Source organism: Ammospiza caudacuta, chromosome 13 (genome assembly GCF_027887145.1).
Source record: "Ammospiza caudacuta isolate bAmmCau1 chromosome 13, bAmmCau1.pri, whole genome shotgun sequence".
Taxonomy (NCBI): Eukaryota; Metazoa; Chordata; class Aves; order Passeriformes; family Passerellidae; genus Ammospiza; species Ammospiza caudacuta.
In genome coordinates this window covers 12,856,736-12,880,543 of record NC_080605.1, presented here as the reverse complement: position 1 = coordinate 12,880,543, position 23,808 = coordinate 12,856,736, and the positions used below count along the sequence as shown (strand labels likewise).

At 39.0% G+C, this 23,808-nt stretch overlaps 1 protein-coding gene across 1 annotated transcript in view; it reads right to left on the bottom strand.

Moving 5' to 3' along the window:
- SLC6A2 (solute carrier family 6 member 2) overlaps positions 1-23,808 on the bottom strand; it is a 59,997-nt gene that overhangs the window by 18,336 nt on the left and 17,853 nt on the right. The window contains exons 2-8 of the mRNA XM_058813248.1: positions 20,244-20,375; positions 16,333-16,570; positions 8,719-8,857; positions 7,853-7,987; positions 3,929-4,032; positions 3,125-3,249; positions 2,394-2,506 (exon numbers count right to left, since the gene is read on the bottom strand). Coding sequence (XP_058669231.1) covers positions 2,394-2,506; positions 3,125-3,249; positions 3,929-4,032; positions 7,853-7,987; positions 8,719-8,857; positions 16,333-16,570; positions 20,244-20,375 — 986 coding nt within the window. The remainder of the gene's footprint in view (positions 1-2,393; positions 2,507-3,124; positions 3,250-3,928; positions 4,033-7,852; positions 7,988-8,718; positions 8,858-16,332; positions 16,571-20,243; positions 20,376-23,808) is intronic.

Sequence of the window (23,808 nt, the reverse complement as noted above, 5' to 3'; positions counted from 1 at the left end):
AGGATTTGTTTTCTTCTGGTAAAGGGCTGGGCCAGGGAACTGGACAGCAAGAGGGGAGGTTGTTGCCTCCATAGCTGCATCCTCTGAGGACTCTTGGCTGACTCAAAAGAACAACAAGTACACAGTACTTAGGGGAAAATAATATACATCTGAATATACTCTGGGGGAAAAGCTGCTAGCTTTAAGTAGCTAAGCTCCTTAAGATAGTTCTTAAATAAAGACAGGCAGGAAAAGCACCTAAAGGAATTGTACTGAACAAAGATTCACATTAGCCATTGATTAACAAAATCCAGTTTGACAAAAATCTTTACAGACTTGGAAGAATTACTACAAAGGAAGCTTGATGTAATTTTTTTGTTCACAACATGAAAGAATTTTACTTGGCTTTCTAGAAGTTAATGAGGAACATTAGTTATTGTTTTGCAATACAGGAAAGGTACTTTCCAAATTTTCATTTAAATTGCTGGATTATGTACGTGGTTATGAATTTTCATTTCTTTCCATTAATGAAAATGTTCTGCCCCCAAACTCCAACAAAAAGCTTTGGAAAATAAATTTCAGTCTTTTATCATAGTAAACAAATTTATTTAATATTTTGGAGAGGCTTAATTCTATGCTTTTTGTGATGCTAAAAGACCAAGGCAAGACCTGAAGTGCCTGGTGCAACACAATAGCTGGTTAGCAGGTGCTGACACAGCCTGTCTCTTCCCTATAAGAGTTTGATTAAAATATTCCTGGTTGAAACCAGTAACAGAGAATTATCACCATAAAAAGTACAGCAGAACTTGAGTTTTCTTTGGGAAATTATACAAATCTTGAACCAGTAAATCCTTCCCCTTTTAGAAGGAAAGAACTAAACTTGGCCACAGTTCACTAGTTCACTATGTTTTAATTAGCTCCAGCAGAAAGCCTTTTCTCTATTTGTAGGAAAAATATGTTCTGTAATCTAAAGTCACTTCTATGTTTCTTTACATTGCCCTACATTTACTGCTGTTACGAAGTTAACTATTTTGGATCTAGACACTTCTGAGCATAAATTTTCTTCTTCCTGCTTTTCATTTGTCATCCTTTTCCTATTCATGTCCTTTCATTGTGCTAAACCCTTAATTTCAATTTTTGTATTTGTTTACAGTTGAAAAATTGTCAAACTACAATCCCAGATATAATCTTCCCTCAAACTTTTGTCTAAGGATGCAGATTTTAGTCTATATAGACAAACTTCATTGACCTCAGCTGGAATCTAAAAATCTAAACACTTTGGAAATATTTAGTCCTGAATCTGACCTTTACAGCTTAGCCCTCACTCCACAAGATCTCATTCAGATATTTGCCAATGATTATCAAAGCTTCCTACTGCAACCCCTTATTTGTTTTAAGTTTTGCTCTTTTCCATGTCAATTCATTCTTTCCCTTTCTTGCCTTTGAAAAGGAATGAATTTTCCTGAGGTTGTAAGCAATGGAAACAGTCTTTTACCATTTCAGCAAGAAATTCCTGCATCAACTTTGTACATTCTGGACTTTAAAAGAGACTTCTATGCTTTGGAATAGTAAGAAACCCCTACTCTACTAAAGAGGATGAAAGTTTGTTCATGCTTCACTATTCCTTAAGGACCCTATTTGGTTCTGCATAAATTTATCAACCTTTAAGCTAAATATAACAGGAGGCCTTGAGACCTTTTTGCTAGAAAAAAGCAGTACAAAAAGTTATTTGGGGACTTGGAATATTTTCTGGGATGAAGTTTCTGTGATCCTGAATATTATGTTGTAAAACTCATCAAAGAGCAAATACACTTGATAGACCAGACACTTTACAGTAAGATTATAGGAAAATGGAACCACTATGGAAATATTCTGGCATGATTTTTAAGTTGTGATTAAATTTACAGGGAATTCTGCATCATGGCTTGTAGAAAAACAAAGGGAGTACCTTCAGGCATTGTCTGTCTAGAGCAGATTAATGGATTTCAGCACATAAAATAATCGCTTCTAGAAACCACTCTACTCAATGTTTTATTTGTGTTTTGCAAGCAGGGCTCCAGAAACTTTTTGCAGGCTCATAGCAGTAATAGTTCATAGTAGTGTTGTTGGACCTTTAAATAGTACTAACTGTTGATGAACAGCCTCTCTGTAATGTCATAAAAAAGTAGCAGGGAGTAAATATTTAGTGGCTTGTCCAAGATTTAATCTTTTCCTAAACCTCTTAATGATGGAGAGTCTTTATAATACAGTGAGTAATAGTTATTGCTATGCTGTCTATGACTGTGCAAACAGGCTTGGGAAATGTACAGAATGTTTACTTGAAATGTAATCTCCTGCTAAATGCAAATGCCTCTTTAGTTACAAAATATGACAGGAAAAGAACAATGTCAAGTCTAGAAGGAGAAAATACTCACAGAACTGTCAATGCCAAGTGTAAGGAGCATGATGAAGAACACCACAGCCCAAAATGTAGATCCTGAAAGAGTTGAAATTGCCTCTGGGTACAGGATGAAAACTAAACCAGCTCCTGGAATAGAAAAGGGGAAAAAGAGGTGTCACTATTATGTTTCTTATCTTCACAAAAGTGCTCATTTTAATAAGATAAATCATGACTAAGTTGACTTTAATTTCAGTCCTTGTCATGCTCTGTGTATTGTTAAAACAAGATTTGCATTATAACAAAATATATCTAAATTGCTTTATTTATTTACTCATTATGGTTTGGTATTAAAAAAAAAAAAAAAACCTATCCCATTATTTTCAACTTTGAATAATATTTTGTTGGATTTGCACCCTTACTAGTTATTTTTCAGCTATGTAGTGGAGAAGGAATTGTGTGGATGTGTTGTCAGGTGGGGCACTGAACAGCAATACCTTTTTAAGATTCTGTCCAGAATCTGTTTGTTGAATGGAAAAAACCTTTGGGGCAAGATTCTGGGGAACCTGAATTCAGTAGAGGTGAGGCGATGCAATAACATTTACAGTTCACATTTCAACAAGGGATTCAAACAGAGTTCTAGTTCCAAGTAAGTTAATTGTTCACTTCCATGAGATTTTCACACACTTGTTGGAAACAAATATAAACATATTTGCAGAGAAATGGTGGGGCAGAAGGGTTAAAATTAGTATAGGATTAACTTCCTACCTTCAGTAGCTACATCCTCAATTTTAACTTTGTGCTCATGAGCCATGTAGCCCAATATGGAGAAAATGGCAAATCCTGAGATGAAGCTTGTGACACAGTTGATGGTGCTAGTCAGCAAAGCATCCCTAAACGTGGAGAGAACAGCTCAGTGAGAAAAAACTTTAAGAACCAGATGGAGATTTTCTTTAACGTATTCCCCCATCCTTCAGTTCACAATGCATTTATAATATATCTGCTTTCTGAATTTATATTTCATTGGAAAAGTAATGTTTGTTTTTATTTCAAAATTTAATGTTGACAAAACATCTAAATGCTGGGATTTCTCAGAAGGGTGCAGAGTGATTCTGGTTGAATTTCCATGGTGGTGATTCAGCAAAACACTTGAAAACTGACTTGATTTAAAGTGCATTCCTAAACTGGAGTGCAATGTAAAATATCAGAAATATAATCCCAAAGCACAGAAGCACTTCTGGAAGCTGGGATCTTTCTGCTTTTTGTTCCTGCACCAATAAGATTTCATCCTGTGTTCACTGTTGCACTTAATGGTACTTTTGAAAGGCAAACACCAGCACAGTTTACACAGCTGTCTAAAGTCCAAACCTAATCCTATTCTGCTTTGGAGAGCAGCAGATATCTTGGCAGGTTCCTGTTACTAAAATTTCACTCAGGAGAACAGTATTTCAAGATTTGGGTTGGTTACTATGTCTACACAAAACTCACCATCATTAATATATGACTGAAGATAAAAGGATAGATTTCAGCTGCAGTCAGAGTAAAATAAAATAATTTTGCAGCAGCTCTTACCTGTAGCAGTTGTTGTCGAACTTATTGTAACTGGCAAATGCAATTAAAACACCAAACCCAGCTCCTAAGGAGTAAAATATCTGAGTGGCTGCATCAATCCATACCTGCATAACAACACCAATAGTGCCAGGGTCAGTTCAGCCACAAGGATACAGCAGCAGAAAAGCAAGGAAGGGCTTTTGGAAAACAACTGGCATTCATGCCAAGGGGAGTGTAAGTGTCACATGGAGCCTGGCCCTGGTCTGGAATGGTCCCACCTGAGGTGGTGAGGGGGGAGCAGGAGCAGGGAAACTCCTCAGAGCACACAGACACTGCTGCCCTGCTGGGCTGAGCACTGGACAGAGAATTCTGAGATTTCACCCAGCACTGAAATGATCACAGGGTTTTTCTCCTGAGTGACAGAAATGCTCTTGTTCCAAGTTAGTTTGGAATGTACAACCAGAAATCTAAAAATAGTTAATGGGTCAAGAGTTATAGGACATTTTCTTTCCCATACCAGAGCTTCCTTTGTGTGACTGTAAGTGCACTTTACATGGTGCTTCCTTGGTTCAGGAGCTGAAACAGGACAGATGTGCTGTGGACACTCTGCATGGTTCTCCATGCAGATTTATCTCTCAGCTTTCTCACTTAGTTGGAGAAAGAGTTATTTCTGTGATAGTCATTAAATTTCAGTTTAGATCCAACTTGATAATTTTAAGGATTGTCCACCAGGGAAAATATTTTAAAAGTGTAATATTTTCTAAAGTGTCCCTCTTAGCAATATCCCTTCATCCAGTCAGGAACAATGCCACAGTCCTGGTTTCCTGAACCAGAAACCTGAAAATAGCCTTGGTTAACCCTCTTCTGTTGTTACACAGAGATTTTTAAATGAAAATCTTCAACAGAAGTAGTGAAGTCAGTGGTACGAATAATACTCAACATTTCTCAAAATGAGATCTGCAATGTTTGATTAAATCTGCCAAGAACTCTGAAAGAACTACGAAAAGCACTGGATTTCATCATTCATCCGTCTCTACAAAATCAGATCTAATATATCTATTCAGCAGGAACTTTCTAGCAGATCTAAGCAGCTTATGAGCTCCCTCTGCATTGGGAGTTCAGTGCTACACTTTTATATTTGGCCTAGTGGAAGGGCGAGAGTGCTTTCTCCCATGCTGACAGGATATATGAAAGCACTTAGGCTGGTGATCTCTTTTTTCTCAACATAGATGATGAATGCTTTCAACTGCTGCCTGCTGGACACTGTGAACCACTTATGGTACTCTGGGTTTGTAGAAAAACTTGATTTTATGAACTGTGGAGAGTTGATTACTTGAAAGATAACATGAAGAGCAGTCTATGGAGTGTTTATTGCTAGCCAGTGGATGGGAGGATATGATTTTCTCAAACTGTAGTTCATACAGGGTTTTATGGATTTCTTTCAATGAATAACAAAACAATCCTGTAACCTTAATTCCTTACTCATTCTTTTTATATAGCAGCTATATCTTAATATTCTATTTTCACACAAAGGTTGAGATCATATAGGGTCGTTCTCTCTGAAAACCATTGATGTGAATAGGAATGCAGAAAGAGGGGTGAAGTCTCCTATGTTTCTTCTTGTGTTTTGAACAATTCAGATAACTCTTGCTGTTAACAAAATTCCTGAAAATTTTAAACATCGAATTTGTTAAACTCTATCCAGATCTGCACACTGCCACCATAAGACACTGGTTTTTAGTGGTTCTGTGTCTCTCTTGTATCTTGCCAGTGCAGTTCTACTCACCCTTTCTCACTAATCGAGCGCCCCTAAGCACGTGCTTAAATCCTGTTGACTCCCAAAGGATTTAAGCACATGTTGAAGTATCTGTTGAGTAAGAGTCTTGGCTCATAACACTGATTAGGAAACAAATTGAGAAGATCAAGGTGAAGGGAAAGAAGAGCAGAAACCAGAAATTAAGATTAAATGCAGAACATTCTCTTTGTTCTAACCAAGCAGGATGTAAGAGAGGAGGGCTCGTTCTGAATTCTAGCTCAGGTTTCTCATTGTCACAGCTTCTGATCAATGTGTGATCTAATCTATTTTATGACAGAATATTGGTTTTGTATGTAATAAAAACCAACAAGTAGGAAAATTTTACAGTAGGCAGTCATCAGTCTTTCCTGCCTTCTTCAGTGTTTATGCTGTTATAACTTTTGTTCAGTGCAGTTTGTGGCTCCACAAAATGGGGCACACCTTGACCATGGTCAGGGTGCTCTAAGGGCTCTTAGAAGAGCCTTGGCAGAGCCCTCTGTGGATCACCACCTGTGACTTAGGGTGTTTCTTTGTCAGATTCTCAATTTGGAAGAAATAAATATATCACATCTATGATGCATTGACATAGAAAAAAAGTGGGATTCTATTCTTTGGAGCCTGAGAATTAAAGATTAAACCCACATTGCAGCAGCAAGGATCAGTCTCCAAGGGGAAGGGCTGGCATGACAAAGCAGTTCGTGGCACTTCTCAGCACAAGTGACCTTTAGTCTTTGATTATTCTAGTGTAACTTTTTGTTGTTTGAAAAATGTAGTCCTAGAAACAAATAACTTTAGGGTCATCTAAATAGCAGCTGCAGAAATATTAAGCCAAGAAAGGGCAGCACACAGAATGTCCTTCCAGCAGCAGAAGGCAGATGTGATTATGGAGGCCTGGTACAGCTAGTACAGCTCCATAGACACCTACCTGAAATTGTGGTGTTTATTTCCAAACAGCACTTAAAATATAAAATTAAAATATAAGTACCTGCTTTGCTCATCTTGACATCTTTATATGTATGCATAAATGTGAATTACTGGGGTGGCTACTGCCTTGTGACAAAGGTGGGTGAAAATCCCGTATTTGAAGTTTGATTGGACTATTCCAAAATAGTCATGGGGTCTGGGTCTGTTTTTGAAGAAATGCCTGCTTTCAAATTTAGCATTAAAAAGCCAAGAATGTATTCTTTGGCTAAGAATATTAAAAATATGTCTGTATTGTAACACTTGAGGGTTTTTTAATAATTTCAGAAAAATCTAGATAGGATTCATAGGAAAGGTACAGTGCAAATATGGACAGACTGTAGACATTTCTGAAAGCTGCAATTTTTCAAGATGGTGCATTTCCTTTTAGTAAAATGATGTCTCTTTTCAGACTTATAACCATTTGAATGGCCTAGTAACCCATCCATAGGGATACTACTGTCTTAGAAACGTTTTATGCTATTTTTAGTTTAGTAGAGGGGAGTTAATGTAGTCTTTGTTTTTTGTAGGTCTAAAATGCTGCCAATTTCATGTATTAGTGACTGTAGGTGTTGATTTTGCTTTACAATGTATGAAATAAGTCTTAGTTCCAAGTTACTCCACAAATTGGGTTGGTTTGTATATGTTCAATGATAGAGTGAAATGTACATCACTTTCAATAGTAAGATAAGAACATCAAACTTTTGAAAATCTTATTTCTATGAAGGACTATGGTTTGATTAGATGAGCTAGTCCTGATTTTGTATGTTTATCAAGGCTTGCATAGGCCAGTATTTTTGTTTTCTAGGTTAATATTAAAGCTAGAGATTCAGAAAGCAAGATTTTCTTCTTGAGAGAATTCTTAGCCTTTTGAGTACTAAATTTTTGCATTACTCCAATTTCCTGTATAAAGGATATTGCAGTTTACTGCATGCATAGTCAAAGCATGGACTTTTTTAGGTTCTGCAAGTGCCTTCACAGAGGTGTTTTGTGATCTGAGTTGTTTGGGTTCGAAGTGAGATAGTCCTGTTTGGGAGAGTATGGAATGTTAAACTGTCAGAGAAAGGGAACCAGTGCTGAGGCAGAAGTGTGGCTATTCAATTTCAGAAGTTAGCTGTAATATTTTCAGTTTCAATAACAAGGGCAATACGTTTCATAATTAGGGAATGAGAATAGAAGAATACACTTACTGTGGCTTCTTTTAATCTTCTGAAATCTATATGCAGGTATGCATTTATTCCATTGTATGCACCAGGCAGGGTTATTCCATGTATTAATAAGACAAATAATACAACATAAGGCAAAGTGGCTGTTATCCAAACAACCTGCAGACAACAGAGATACCAAAGGTTAGTCAGCTTTACAGAAGATTTAAGAATATGTAGCAAGTACAGCTGGCATTTTCTTGGTTTAGTCCATTCAGTTTGATGGAGAAGCTCTTTTTAGGACATGAGGGAAAATGCTGTTACATGTCAGGAATATTTTCATATATAAGTTTACAGACACAGTAGGAGACAGTTTTGACAAAGAGAAGACAGCGTCAGTGTGTGTTAAGACTGCTGATTACTCCTCACCTCTCTGTTGTTTACTGAAAAGTGCAGTCATTGCCTGATGTTAACTGAAACTTTCATGAAAATGTACAAAAAGCTCTCAGATGTATCCAACTCTAGAATTTCTGTTGAGGTATTTTGTGAGGGATGTCAAACAGTGATTTCCAATGACTTTCATCAAATATTTCTCTTGACATGGCATTTTATATAATAAAACCAAAGCCTCTCAGATCATTGAAATATTAGTACATTTGGCTGAGAAGAAGATGCACATTTAAGACAATCTCATTTATTTAAAAATATTTTCTGGATGAAACCACCAATGCTGGATTAAAAATAGTACTTTTATAAAATTTTCATTGTGGAATACCACACAAGAAATGTGATAGTTTGATCCCTGAGAATGCCTCAAAAACAGTGATTCATTCTCTTGCTTTCTAAAATTAGGTAACTTCTTAAAGTAGAAAAAGAATGCAGTCAAGACAGAAGGACAATATTAGCTCTACCTTTCCTGAAGTCTTCACTCCTTTCCAGAGACTAAAGAAAAGAATGATTACCACCACCAAGAGGCAGAGGGAGAGCTGCCAGCGGGGCAAGCCAAGGTCGTGGATTCCACGGCTCTCGTGCAGGTGCAGAACTCCCCTCCTACACACCAGACACACAGAAACACAGTGAGGTCACTGGGGGAAAAGGCTTTTGCATTCTCATGCTGTGGCAGCAGGAATGGGAGTGGCAGCAATAGGAGCCCTACTGGCACCACTGGCAGTCAATGGAGGTGCTTTGTGAAGCCTCTGTTCTCTGTCAACTCCTTCATACTATGTCCAAAGCATGTCTTGAGCATGCTTAGTCTTAAGTAAAAGTTTCTGAAAGTAATCCTTCCTTCATGAATAGAGAGATGTTTGTCCAATTCTGCTAACAAAATAAACTCTCAGAGTTCAAATGAGTCAAAAAGAAAGGAAAAACCATTGGTAGTAGGACAACTAGAAATAGTGTTTTGCTTGCAGATTGTTGTTATTGAGACAAGAATGAAAGTAGGTGAGAAATACATGCAAAAATGAAAAGAGAATATTATGGGGGGAAAGGCTGAGAGCAAACATTAACAGATGGAGCTGAGAGTGGAATAGGGATCTATTTAATTAGACTGGACAAAATGCAAGAGAAACAAATAAATTGTTTAAGCTTTCTGATATTCTAGTCAGAGCTCTACAAATATTTAATTAAAACATCACCAAGAACCAAACCACATGCACTAGAAATTAGGGATTTGTGCAGAGGGGCTTGGTTTATCCTAGGACTGCATCTCATGTAAGGGAGCGTAAATTACATTTGCAATGAGATTGTACATCCAGGTTCCCACAGTCCATCCACCTCTCTGCAGGAGGGGCAGGAATGTGAAGGGCTCTCAATTTGAAGCTGCATTCAGACATTCTGGTTCCTCCCAAGGGAAATTTCTTCTCATTCTCTCCTTCCCTGTGCTCTCTTCTGGGAAGATTCTCCCAGTGACCCCACAACTCTGGCACCAGTTCCTGCCTTCCTTCTACACTGCACTCAGCTAAAGGGAAACAGTTCACCTCCATAGAAATCTGCAAACAGTGCTTTGTTTGTTAGTACCTCTGACTCTGTTTAGTCTTTGTGCAGCACTTGGGTCCCCTTTGATTTGGCATCAGACCCTGAACAGCCAACAGGCAGCTCAGCTGCTTGGTGCTCACACATAAACCCTGCTAAAACCAAATTATTGAGGAGGCAATGGGGCAGCTGCTCAGTAGGACTCAGTAAATGAAGGACCTAGTCATAGTTTTAATAACAGGAAATGTTGGAACCAAGAAATTCTTCTGTATCTTGGCTTTCGCATGTGTAAAATAAGGATTACATTAAATGTGTGCTTTGTCTCTACTCTGAGCAATTCAGAACATATTATGGAAGTGGTGAATATTTGTACATAAACAGGGAACCAAACCAGGAAATAAAGAAATGCCAAGGGTTGTGACCTGAAAATCACTGTCATTTTCACTCCAACGCATTTAAGCTATAGCCAGAAAATAGGATTTAAGAGTTTTAGGTGTAGAATTCTCTGAGATGGTTTTGTCAGACTGGTACTTTCTAGGGGGCTTTAAGTGTTATTCATCCCTGGACAGATTTATGTGATTGTCTTGTAGAAATTTAGAAAATTTTGCATAAATAGATCAAATTTAAGCTCTTGGAGTAGGCCTCATTTTTTCAATCCAAAATCGATGATAGTTTTAATTTTCGGTCCAAATATGTTTGTATATGTTTACAGCTCTATAAGCTCATTCTTTCTCTTTTTGTTAGAGGCAAAAGTTACTTGCCTAAATTTGATGTGCTTAATAGAAGGGTGTCATTTATCTAAATTTTAGACGTGTTGGATCAGATGGATTCAGAATTCAAGCATCTCATTATTATCAGTAAAATAGTATGTTAACTAACAAATGTATTTGTTAGTTAACATATAAAGTACTTCTAGGAACATCCAAGTACTTCTAAAAGTTAGTAGTCATATTTGTGAGATCAAACCCAAACAACTTTCATAAACAAAGAATCAGCAAAATGGATCAGGTGTCCCAAGCTATATTCCCCATTCTGGTAGTTAGACTATGTTTTTATGATTTATAACTTAATGTAAATTGTAGACTGAAGATGCTAAAAGAACTGTCAGTGTATACAATGTGCAATCTATAGAAATTAAATTGCATACTCAATTTAGAAGGCAATTTGAAGCATGATAATTTTGCTCAATTAGAAAGCTCTTCTACATGCATCTTCTGTGTTATATATTTGGGCAGCCACAGTTCAGTCCTCATGGCTGCCAGTTTCATTCAGAGCATGAAATGTGATTTTCCTTTACCTGTGGAAGGTTAGGCTATCTGCATGATGTGGATAGAGCCCTTTTTGCAGAGTTTGCCAGGCTCCAGGTTTTTTTTATTTCACAAATAGCACTACTTACATTCAGCTTACAATGAGCTGTGGTTTTCCTGGCAGTTTGTGCCCACACAGCAGTGTGAGGCAGAGCCTGTGGTACAAATCCTGCAGAGCTGAGCTGGCTCCATGCAGGCTGGCCAGCAGGGTGTCTGTGACTGGGCTGGGGTGCAGTGCAGAGGGAGCAGGGTGGCTCCCCGTGAGGTGCCACAGGGGTGGCCTGGCTCAGGCCCAGCTCTGCCATACCCAGGGCTGCTGTCTGAGCTGCTTGGGTGTCTCTGGATGCTTTGCAAAGAGCTCTGAGTAGGCACAGCTGCAATGCTGAAGGATATCCTGGCTCTGGGCACTGCTGTCCTACAGCCCAGAGCATGGAGAGCAGCTGAGCCATCTGAGGTGCAGTGCTTGTGTGAGCCCTGTGTGCCTCACCCCCACCCTGGGGTGCTGGCCACAATCCAGGGGGATGCAGTAGCATCTGGGTTTTCTCTAGATATTTCAGCTCCCTCTTGTGTTGGAGAATGGAGCTGTGTGATGGACTGCAAGCTAGATTTTGGGAAACACATAATTTACCAGTGGCACCCTGGCTGGTTTATCATAAGTTATTATTTGTACTTAATCACAGGACAGACTAAGTTGGAAGGAACCCTCAAGGATGGTTGAGTACAACTGCTACATCTGCATAGGACGCCTCTAAGAAATGTCCACATGTCCCATGCCTGAGAGCATTATTCAATCCCTTCTTGAATGCTGTCAGGCTTGGGGCTGTGACCAGTTCCTTGGGGAGCCTGTTCCAGTGGCCAGTCACCCTCTGGGTGAAGAACTTTTTCCTGATATTTGACATAAACCTCCCCTGACACCACTTCAAGCCACTCCCTTGGGTCCTGTCACTGTCACCGCAGAGAGAGATCAGTGCCTGTCTCTCCTCTTGCCCTCTCAAGGAAGCTGTGACTGCACTGAGGTCTCCCCTCAGGCTGAACAGACCCAGTGACCTCAGCTGTTCCTCACACAGCTTCCCCTCAAGGCCCTTCCCCATCTTCATTGCCTTCCTTTAGATGCTCTATAATATCTTAATACCTTTTTTATATTGTGGTGCCCAAAACTGCCCCAGCACTTGAAGTGAGGCCCCCCCCAGAGCAGAGCAGGACAATCCCCTTCCATGCCCAGCTGTCCCTGTGATGGCCTGGGGTCCCCAGGACAGGGATGTCACCCTGACTGCCAGGGCCCTCCTGACTCATGTCCAACTCGCCATGGACTAGGAGGACCCTTTTCATGGCACTGCTTTCCAGGATCTCATTCCCTGTCTGTCTGTACATCTGGGGTTGTCCCATTGGAGGTAAAATTTCTTTCTGAATCATGATAATAGAGAGAATGTTTATCTCAATGCACTGAAAACTTTATTCTCCCACTAACTTAGCAATTCTGACCTCCTTTGCTGCTGTGCCCCACTTCAGCACGTTCATGACTCTCCAAAATTTACTGTTTCAGAAGAGCTGAATGGAAAGGCCAGATGTGATTAGCAAAACATAGGGCTATCCACCATCATTAGTTCTTGTTGCCTGATTAAGTTTTTATAAGCATTTATAGGCAGAATTTATAAGCATTCTTAGGCAGAATTGCTTGTGCTGACTTTTAAAGTGGTGTTTTCTCTTTTGGGAGAAGTTGCTTCCCAACTGCTTGATGGAGGATGGGTTCCTGCATCTTTGGGGTCCACAGCACCGATCACTCCATTTGCTGTCATATTGAACTATGTGGAGCCTTTGCCTGGGGTGGCATTTCCAGTGAAGATTTGTACCCTAAAGCACAAACCTGTTGGTCTACAAAAGTAACCTTAGGGTGAGGAGTTTTTTCAGGATGTTCTTGGTTCACACACTACTCATAAATTTCATAAACAAGGTGTTCATAAATATGACAAATGTAGACTGCTGTAAGGGAATTCCTTGTCCTTAGGTAGGTTTTTGCAATTGCACACAGCTGGGCAGACTTGGGAATTCTGTGAATTTCCTTTACTGAATCTGGCATGAAAATTTCCCTGTAGAATTTCTCATGCAGAAAGAATGGATTACAGCCCTGAGAAAAAGTATTGTCAGAGGCGAATAGCTGTAGCCCAATGATGTTGACATTTTCACTGTTTTTTCTAAGAAAATGGCCAACATTTGTTTCTACAACAGACTGTGATTTCTTGCAGGCACAGTACCTTGTGAGAAGAATAGTGCCTTTGCTCCTCTAAACTGGTATTTTTAATTGCCAGCATAAATGAAAGGATGGTAACAGACCTTTTGCAGACACAAGAATGGAGAGAACAAATATAAAGTATGCCCATGTTTTTCCAAAAAAGAAGAAAGGTTTGTCTTGAATTATTTTAACATGTGTGAAAAGGATAGAAGGTTCTTTTCATTTTCTGTGTTTAATTCCAAACCACTGAAGAGGGAAGGAATTAAAGTAATGTGTGTACCTAAAGAAACGTGGAGTTGACATCTTATTCCTAACTGGAATGTTACTGGCTATTACTTAGCAGAAAGGCACCAGTTGATATTGGATTTTAGCTTGGTTTGCCAAGTTTACAGTGTACAAATACTTGATAGTTGATTTTAAGCATCTCTAATGAAATATTGGAGAGGTCCTGCTCCTTCCTGTTGTAAGAAGTTGTCCCCATGACATCAGTGGTGCCTTGGCCTGAATTAAGCCTCTACAATTGAAACCAGACTTGTTAAAAGAAACTCTCTAGAAGACCTCAGTGAAGAAGGACATCAAACTTAAGCTCTGCTCAGGTTTTGAGGCTTGAAAACAAAAGCAAAATATGTTCTTCAAGGTTCTCCTGTCATTACCTTGTCATGGAATTTGCAACTTGAAATGATTTCTTCCAAGTCTGAGACTTAGAGGTTTCTCTCTGCTTTTCCTCCCAGCCAGATACTGGACAGCTGATAGATTTGGCCTAGATTGCAAGTTTTCCCTTTTCTCACTCAATAGAAGTAGTGACAACCAGCATATCGCTGCTGAATTTGAGGTACCATTCTTGTAGTATTTGATGAACTGTCACATCACAGCACTCCCACTTCCTCCTACAGTTTATTCCTGTGCTTCTGGAGATAGAAGCAGTCAGCTCTGGCAGCTACAAGGCTTTAGGAAATAATCAACTCTAAATCCTTGGTCAGGCCAGCTTAGTGTGAAGGAATTATGTCCCAAATAGAAGTGTCTGTGTCTTTCCAGAATAATCATACCAGCTCTCTGCTTGAGTCCTGTCTTGGAAGTACCTCTTTTCAGTCACTCTCCAACTGCAAGATAAATGTTTGGTGTTTCTGGTCTCCCTGCTCCCCCCTCAGCCTGCCCACCGAGGGTGTGAGTGTTCTGATGTAACTGTACAAACCAAAGAACCAAGTTTAAGGTGTATCCCTTCCCATTTCCTTTTGTGACTCTGGCACAAAATATGAAACTTTATAATCAAAAGATTCAACTCTCCTTGTTGTAAGAAGACCATGAGCATGAATTGGGTTATTTGATATAGGAAAGAATCTGTTTTCTGATTCAGTTTATAGGTTGGATGGGAATACACTGAGACTTTGTATGAGTTTGGGTTGACACCTGAGCTGTACAGCTGGGCCTGATGAGCTCATCCAAATACTGGATAAGTGAATATAATGCCTCTTGTGATTCCCTGTTTTTACAGCTGGGAAAACAGATTTTATAGAGTGTTTTAGTTAAGTGGTTACCCTTCTCATTTTTGCAATGTAATCTAGTCATTAATAAGTACAGGGCCTAGTGACCTAATTACAGCTGTGAAATTCAGGGATTAAAGCAAAATGAAATGTGAAATTCCCTTTTTGTTCTTACCTTCTGAACACTGCACCTTGAATCTTATTCATGATGAGGAAAGGACCATAATATTTCAAGTTTCAGTGTACAGACAATCATTAATTGAGCTGTTCCCCAGATCAGTGGAAGTAAATCAAAACATCATTAATTGATTCTAGCACAGCCTCACCCACTACAAAGTCAAAATCATTACCCAAGCATGAGGTGATAGCAGAAGTTGCTCAGAACCATTTTAAATAATAAAAAGGCAAAGCATGAAGGTAGGGATTGCATTTTACTTCACTAAGACTTAAGCCTTTTATTGTAAGGGCAGTAGATTTCACAGCTGTCATTATTTGCCATTTCAGTAAGCTCCTTTTGAACTCAAGCCCCCATCTTGTTTTCAAAGCACTGAGTTTCGTTTACCCAAACCCCTGCCAGCAGTTTGTGTATCACTACTGATCTTTCACTGCTGTCTTCAGAGAAAAACAGCGGCCACAAATGTTAAAGAGCTGTAAACAGAGACCCCAAGATCCCTGCTGGTTATTTATGGAAACAGTGTTTTCCCTTTGTTTCTGCAAGATTGGACTAACTGTTTAGCAGTTGTGTGCCCTAACATCTTTCTACTCCAAACACAGAAATATTAATTGATTCATTATTCAGATTAATTCAAAAGCTGATTCAATAGCTTGATGCTCATCCCCTTTCTCCTAATCAAATTTCATTTTCCCCTATAAGCCCATAATGAAAATATTTATACAGAGTTTGGTATCTTTGTTTAATAGTTCAGTTATTAATTTATGTACCTTTTGGGGTTTGATTCCAGCTGTTTGATTTAAGGCTGCCTTTGCCTGTCTCAGCCCAGATTGCTGAACACTCTTTTGCTTAGGCATTGGTAAAAGCCTGTCTTTCTATAACCCGGCCCTTTCCTTCTGCTCAGTGTTTTATCTCACTTCACTGAACTATTGAAGCAGTGGAACAAACAGAGGTCTGCTGTCTGAAATTTTGTGAGTAGAACAACAGTCTACATCTGTGAACAAATGGTTATTTTAAAGCCTTAAATTCAGCTCAATTTGGCATGCAGTCACCTCTGTCAGAATATTGCTATGTTTCCTTGCCCTAGCAAAGCTGGTGCAAGCAAAAGTGGCACATAGAGAATGTTTGTGTCTTGTCCAGTCCCATTTTGCTCAGCAGCAATCACAGCATTAGTACAGGAGAAACCACAGATCACAGAGGCAAAAGTCAGTCACCCAGGCATACCGACCAACATTACAGCTCCATTTCACCCTTAGTCTTCTGATGCTTGCTCTGGAGGCTGGATACAGACTATTTTACCGTCAAGAGGAAACTCCCTTAGACACAGAATTTTGAATAAATAGTGAAGTTAGGTCAACACTTACTCATAAAATTCAGCTGCAGGAGTGAGCTTGTACTTGGAGTATTTAGTACCATTGCCAAGCACTGATACATTGAAGAGTTTTGGATCTGTACAGTTTGGGCTGTTCCAGCTGTTGTGGCAGTTTGTCCAGGGGAGCTCAAATGTGAATGATGAAAATAGATAATACAGAGACCAGGCTATGATAACGTTGTAGTAGAAACCCACGTAAAGAGCTATGAGTATCACTGCATAGCCTACACCTAAAGACAAAGGAAAACTAGATTACACATTGCATTTGATATGCCACAGTATGCACAAACACTGGAGTTAAACTCAAAGATACATGATTGCAAATTAATTTTAGGTCTTCACACCAATAGAAAGGAATTTTTGACATTTGCATACACATATGCGGACACAATGTACCTGACCTCTAAACAAAAAATTACAGAAATGGTTCTGGAAAATGACTGGCTTTTATCAAATCCAGTTGTTTGTCAGAAAAAGAAATTAAGCAGTGCAATGTCAAAATTTGTCCTTGTACAACTCCATTGCTGATTTGCTTCCAATGCAGAAGATTGCAAGCCCATGTTAGGAGCGAAACTCACTTCATCTTCGTGACGTCAGGGACCTTGGCAACTTGTCTTGGAAAAGTAAAGCTGGACACTTAAATGAAGTTTCCCTATGCCTCATGTTCCCACCCTGAACCAGTTTAGCACAGACACTGATCCCTCTCTGGTTTCTTTCCCATTGCTACTCTCTGTATTGGCTTCCATCAGTGTGTCACTGGCTCCAAACCATGCATGAAACAGTCTGTGCTGCTCCACTGAGGGCTCCAGGTGGGTTTGGGCATGCCAGTAAGACTTGGTGAATATCAGGCTGGGGCTAAAAACTGTGTGTGACATTCATCCCCTTTTACTATCTCTCCAGGATTACAGAATTCAGAGTATAAGAATTCTATTTCGACTTTGAACATTTGCTTTGTAGTTTTGCATGTCATGAAGTGTGGCTGGGGGGTCTCTTAGCAAGAGCACCCCAGAAAGTGCATATTCTCTTCATGAAAATGGATATTTTCCAGTTTGGGAGGAAGTTTTGATACAAATGTTAGACCCCAATAAAAGTTGGTTGGCAGAATTGTTCAGGAATCTTGCGTTGCCCTCAATCATTCTCACTGTGTGTGCAGCTTTGTTCTCTGAATCCTCCCTCAAAGTTTTATGTGCTGCATATAAAAGGTAGGGAGTACAGTTATTTTATCAATGTCATCACTGCCACAGTGGCTACTGTCACAGCAATGAAGTGCAAACCTTTACTTCTATTTTTCTTCAGTTTAATTTTTGGTGTTGGAGGCCTAATAGTTGGAGATTATTAAAATTTCTGATTTCTTTATAAAGGAAGGAAGTAGCAAACACTGTGAGTATTAATCCAGGTTTAAAATTTGCATAAGGATCAGAAGCTGACCCTGAAGGAGTTGGCAGTTCAAAGGCTGCTGCATGTACAAAAGTTAATCTTTGCTCTGCAGGAGTCTTTTAATCTGTAAACCAGTTTGCTCCTCCCTAACAATGGGGAAATAATTGTGAAAGTAAAGATGAAACTACTTTCAAATCCTTGGTGCTGAAATGAATCTAGTACTTGAACTCTAGTGATACACCATGATCAATAAAATGGAGAGGAGGGAGGAATCCCCAAAAAGAATAATTCTTAAGTGTTAAGATGAATGTTAAACACTAAATATGGATAATGTATTAAAATTAGATGATTTGTTGTTTAAAAAAGTTTCTGAAATTTCTCCAGTCGAGGAGGACAAGAGATGTTTAATATCAAGACTAAAAAGTAGTGGATCAAATGTGTTTTAAATAGCTCTTCTCTGTGAGCTTAAGAATGTTCAGGAATGAATTTGCTTTTATGTTTCTAGATTTTCTTAAAAGTAATGCTGCACCACCCACAGTCTAAAATAGACTCTGGAAAAAAATGCAGAGATGAAAACAGACTGTGTTACAAAGGTTACAGGGTATATTTGTAATTGCATGTGTTACGATAGCATCTCATTAGAAGTAGGGTGCTTAGAGTTCATAGCAATAATATTCATAGCTAAAATTAGAACTATAGTGCTCTTCATTTAGAGAAGCTGTTATGAATTTGTGTAGACTGTGTACTTTTCCTTTGAGTGAGAGATTTGAGTTGTCCCAGAAACAACTCCAAAGCACTAGCAGTAAAATGTGTTTGCATGTTATCAGAGGTTTTAGTAAAAACTTTAAAAGTACTGAGTTTATAGGAGGTGTAAATGTCTCAATGCTTATGACTTTTTGAGAATCAAATATGCTATTCTATATTCTTGTAATAAGAAACTTAAAAATCAACAGTAATGTATGTTTAGTCCACCTTGAAAATGTCAGCTTAAAAACACAGCTGGAATGTCAAGAAGAATATACATGAAATAAGTTCTATTTTCCTTTCTCATAATATTTTTCAATCCTGAAGTCAACACAGAATACCTCTGAGCACAGTGGTATTTGGCTCAAATGCTTTGAGATCCTGAAGGTCTAATTTTTGCATTTAGGTTCTCCAAGTCCTCATTCTCATCCAAAAGTATATTAATAATACCAACAGGAATTTTTATTGAGCAAGGGTATTCAGGTTCCTGGGTGCTGGGATGAATTTTATCGCCCATGACAGGATTATAGAAGGGCTAGGTAAATCTATAGGAATTAATTTTATAATTTTGAGATACATTATTTAATTATTTTTTGTTGCATTGCTGATTTTGCTGTGAGTTTTGGGTTTGATTGGTAGGAAAAACCCCCTCCACATTTCTTATTGTGTGGCACTAGACTGCTTGAAGAGGAAAGCTGTGTTTTGAGAAAGAAGACTAACATTTACTCAGTGTAACCTATATCCAAGCAGCAGATCCATCAAGTTTGGATTGCTATTGTTAAACTCCTCAGCTTTTGCCAGTCCCAGGATGAACATGATCTGAATTTTAAGGTTCTAAGGTCAGCTGAGCTTGTCTGGTTTAATTTCAGATATGTCTGTTTTGAAAAGGCTTTTGCATAAGATTTTAGAGACAGTCTGGTATACATACAAAGGAACTTACATTTTTGGCTGGCAAGCAATACTTTAAAATTCTTGAGGTTCCTTAACAAATACTTGTTTCATGTACAGAACCCATATGGCTTTCACACATTGATCATTTCCTGATCAAAACCAAACACCCTGAAGCACCTAACCTATTTTTCCTTGCAGAATGATGCTGTGCACAAACAACACTCCACAGCCTTTATTCAGTGGTGCCGGAGAGTTAATCCTAGTGGTAAACACTCAATAGTAATAATGTTCAGATTTTAATAAGTGTTTTTCATTGCTGAATCTGAAAGGCACTTTACAAAAACTATCAGAATCATTGCTCCCACTTCACAGGCAGGAAAACTGAGGTACAGAGATGCCACAGAAAACTCCTGTGTTGTTTTAAGTCTGGTGGCCAAACCCAGAGTCTTCACAACTCCATTTTACTGCTGTAGGCACTGGGGTATGTTGGCTCCTGCACAGAAAGCTCCATGCCCTGAGTGGAGAAGCCAATGGGGAAGACAGGGCTGAACTAACCTGGATGGGATTTGGTATTTCCAACATTTGGATTGGCAAACCCCCTCTCCACCTAGAGATTCCCAGTTCCTCCCAGTACACAGGGGAAAGGGAGGGCAGAGCTGAGCTGCTCCTGCTCATTGCCCTCTCTTACACTCAGCCAGCAATCACCCTGAAGATGATTTCTGTGGCTTTTCCCATTTTGTGCTTCACCTTTGGTAACACAAAGACTTCAAGGGTTGGGGGAAGGTCACCAAATACACTTTGTCTGTGACAGATGAGAGATCCTTAGGTTGTTTGTGATGACATGTGTGTGGCACCCTCAGGTGCTGCTCAGGGGAGCAGAGGAACACTCACCTTTGAAAACTGGACAGATTTTCCAGACAGTGGCAGCCCCTTCTCTGTTATATTGTCCCAGTGCTAATTCCATATAGAACAGGGGCATTCCAGCAATGATTAAGAAGAGGATGTAGGGAATAAGAAAAGCACCTGAAAAGACAGTAAAGAGACATTGTAGTCTTTTTATGTTGCATTTTAGTTACATTTTTCTTTCTCTGTTGCTTACTTTTACCAGTTGAAGACAAAACCACTGCTTATGGAAAATATAAAGGAAATACCAGGAAGGAAGAACCCATGTATTCTTATCCCTTTTCTGCATTTTTTAAAGGTCTCAGATACAGAATCCCTGCAAGAAGCTATAGGCTGTAACTCCTATCTCTCCTTAATGTTTCCTCTCTGCTTTTTGGCTTTAAAGACAAAAAAAAAGTGTCCCTGAAAAGTAATCCCTAACTAAAGAAGAAAAAAAAGTTGAACACACTTGCAGAGCTGAAAGGGAAAGGGACTATGAAACATTTTTTTAGGTTTTATTTTTAGTGCAGTATTTTCAGAAGGGAACACAGATCCAACAACAAAAAAGAAAAATGTGAAATCCTGTAAGTGCAGCTTAAACCACTGTATGAAGTGTTTGCAGGAACCTTTGGGTTGAAAATTAATTTCTACTGGCTAATTATATAGAATTTGGACTTCCATGAATTATTTTGGATTTTGCTATAATTAATTTCCTTATTCTTATGGAATGGGTTAGACAGCACACCCCTTTCCAACCTAGTGGTGCTTGTGGCCATTGCTGTGGAGGATGTGGAGGTTCCTGCTGGCCCCAGGACAGCACCTTGATACTGCAGCAGGACAGAGCTGGGGCTGCTGGCACCTCCCTGGAGCACTTCACAGGGCTGAGCATCGTCCTGTGAGTCTGTACTGTCACTGAGAATCTGTCACCATTGGGAAAATCCTGGTGGATGAGCTGCTGGAGCATAAAAAGTATTGCCAGCTGAAATACAAAAGGATCACCTAATGCAGAAACTACCTGAAAATTCCTTTGCTATTTCATATGATCCCAATCACAGAGAGATTGCCCCAGTGCATGGCTGCATGTGATGCTATAAAGCAATTATAGCTGGTGTCATGTTTAATAACTGTGGGCTCTGACAGATCTCTGCTTTGTGGCACAAGCAAAGGGTAGCTTTTATTACATTGCACAGCTTGCTTGGTCAAGAAAAGTTCGATTAATATTAAACTTGCCTGTATGAAAAACATTATTGGATTACTTTAATAACTAGAGAGTTGACAGAGTAATTACATACACTGAATAACTGACTAATGTCCTCAGGAGTTAACTATGAAAAGGAAACTAGATTGTGAATATCATGGTTCAATTTTTCAGCAAAAGAAAAAAACAGCAGTAGCTTGACTATTTCTTGTAATAGCAAGTGGTACAAACTTTTGCAAACCTTGAAAAGCTATTGCATTGATTTAGTAATTTGAAAACTTGCCCTGTAAAAGGAAGTAAATTTGTATTGCTCCTAAATTTATACACTTACAGGAGGTAAAAATCTGGAAGCATGACTGTATCTTTTTAAAACATGCCAGTAAGCAGAATGAATTACATGTTAAAAAAGTATGTTTGAAACTATTGTTATGCTTTTAAGAGTTTGAATAGTTTTTTCTTTACCTTTGAGCTTGCTTTTCACAGGTATTACTGGTGTAAGCTGCCTTGCATCACTGCTCAGAAAGGGAATTTTGACTATATACTGGAGAATAGAATGGAAAAACAAACTCTGCTCTCTTAGTCATACCACCAATCTACTTCTAAAAGTAACGTGCTGTAGCATAATGGTAAGGACAATGTATTCAGCATTCAGTCATAAGTTTAGTCATTTGAAATTTGAAACCTTGCAATGAAACAGGCAAGGTATATCAACAGAAAAAATAGCTTAAACCTTTGAGAATACATATTAATATTGAAATATATTGGTTGTATCACTTTGGGGACAAGAACCTTCTTCACGATGGAGTGTAATGTAAAATGTTGCATTTGCATAAGCTACTACATTATCAATGATACATGGTTTTGGTAATATTTTAGTGTTGTTTATAATCTTGTTTTCTATGATTGCCATGTTGAACTATTGTATGTTTGAATACTGTGCAAAAAAAAAATTTGTATTAATCAGATTCTTAATACCCTGCAGTTCTGAGCTCTGTCCAATGTTGAAACATACTCAGCAAAATCAGTCTGGGATACTACATATTGCTTTCACTATATCTAGTATCTGAAAAAATTATTTTAGGTGGTTTTACTGTCAGATTTCCTGCAAGGGAGCTTTTGAAGTGCCATACTTGTCTTGCTTTGATCATATCACAGCGTGTGGAGCTGACTCACAAACCTGGCTTGTATTTGGGAGGTATGGAGTTTGCAGGGAGTGATGTTTGATTAATGTCATGAGGCTGTGGAAAACATGATGCCTATTCAGGGAAATTTGGATTTGAGAAGATTAATCCTGGAGATGTGTAGTGGACATACGTATTTAATGCCAGTTTAAAATACTCAGTTTTTAAAAGTATGACTAATCTCAAGATGAACTGTGAGGTGTACTGCACTTAGGCATACTTGCTCAAGTGTCATCTGTTTGGCTGCGAGTCATTCCAGGCTTTAGTTATAGGAGGTTTCTTTCTTTTTTTTCTTTTTTTTCTTTTTTTTCTTCCCCCGCCCTGCCCCCGCAAGGGATTAATAAGGTGTGGTGTAATTTTCATCAAAGAGCAGTTACACAGTATGGCAGGGTTTCGTAGCTGGGTTACTTTTCAGGTGCTAAGTGATTGAAGTATTTTGAAATTGAGATAAATACCAAAGTAAGGGTGCTTAGTCATATTAGTTTGACTTAATGTTTTGGAGTTTTCTGGAAACTTCTTGTTTAGCAGCTTCTGGTTAGGTAAAAAAATAACAAAAAGTCAGGTATTTTTGTAAGCATCTTTTTGTATTTGCTTTTATTTTCCTTGCCAATATCCAGAATCACTTCTCATGGTGTTCGCTCAACCCTCTCTGGGATCAAGGCCCCTTTGAAGAAAAATAAATGATGGTCAAAATACCATTCAAATTTCCCCATGAAATAGATATATAATAGAATGGTCTGCAAATTCTTGTAAACAGAAATAGAATAGAATGGTCTGCAAATGCTTGTGAACAGCCCGTGCGGGAGCTGACCAGTGTCACTCTGGGCCTGCACAGGGCCTCTGTCTTAGGCTGTTTAGGAGCAGTGTCCTATGAGCAAGAGGTGCTGTTTGGAAGAATTTTACAGTCCTGTTTGTGTGAACATTGTGTGGGCCAGAGGCAAGGCAGTCCTGGTGGTCCTGTTGCTTTAGATCCAGCAGTGTGAATTGAAGCACAGCCCAGCCTCCTCTGCAGGAGCACTTGCAGTTAATGTCTGCCCTGTCTGGAGGTCAGAGTGCTAGGAAGGGTTGGCACCATGTGTCCCTCCTCCCTGTGTCACCAGCCACAGAAACTGCAGGGCTTTAACTGCATGAATCCAGTGTCACATTTGGATAGGCCAGAGAGCTGAGCTCTTAGGAAGCAGAGCTTGGCTAACAC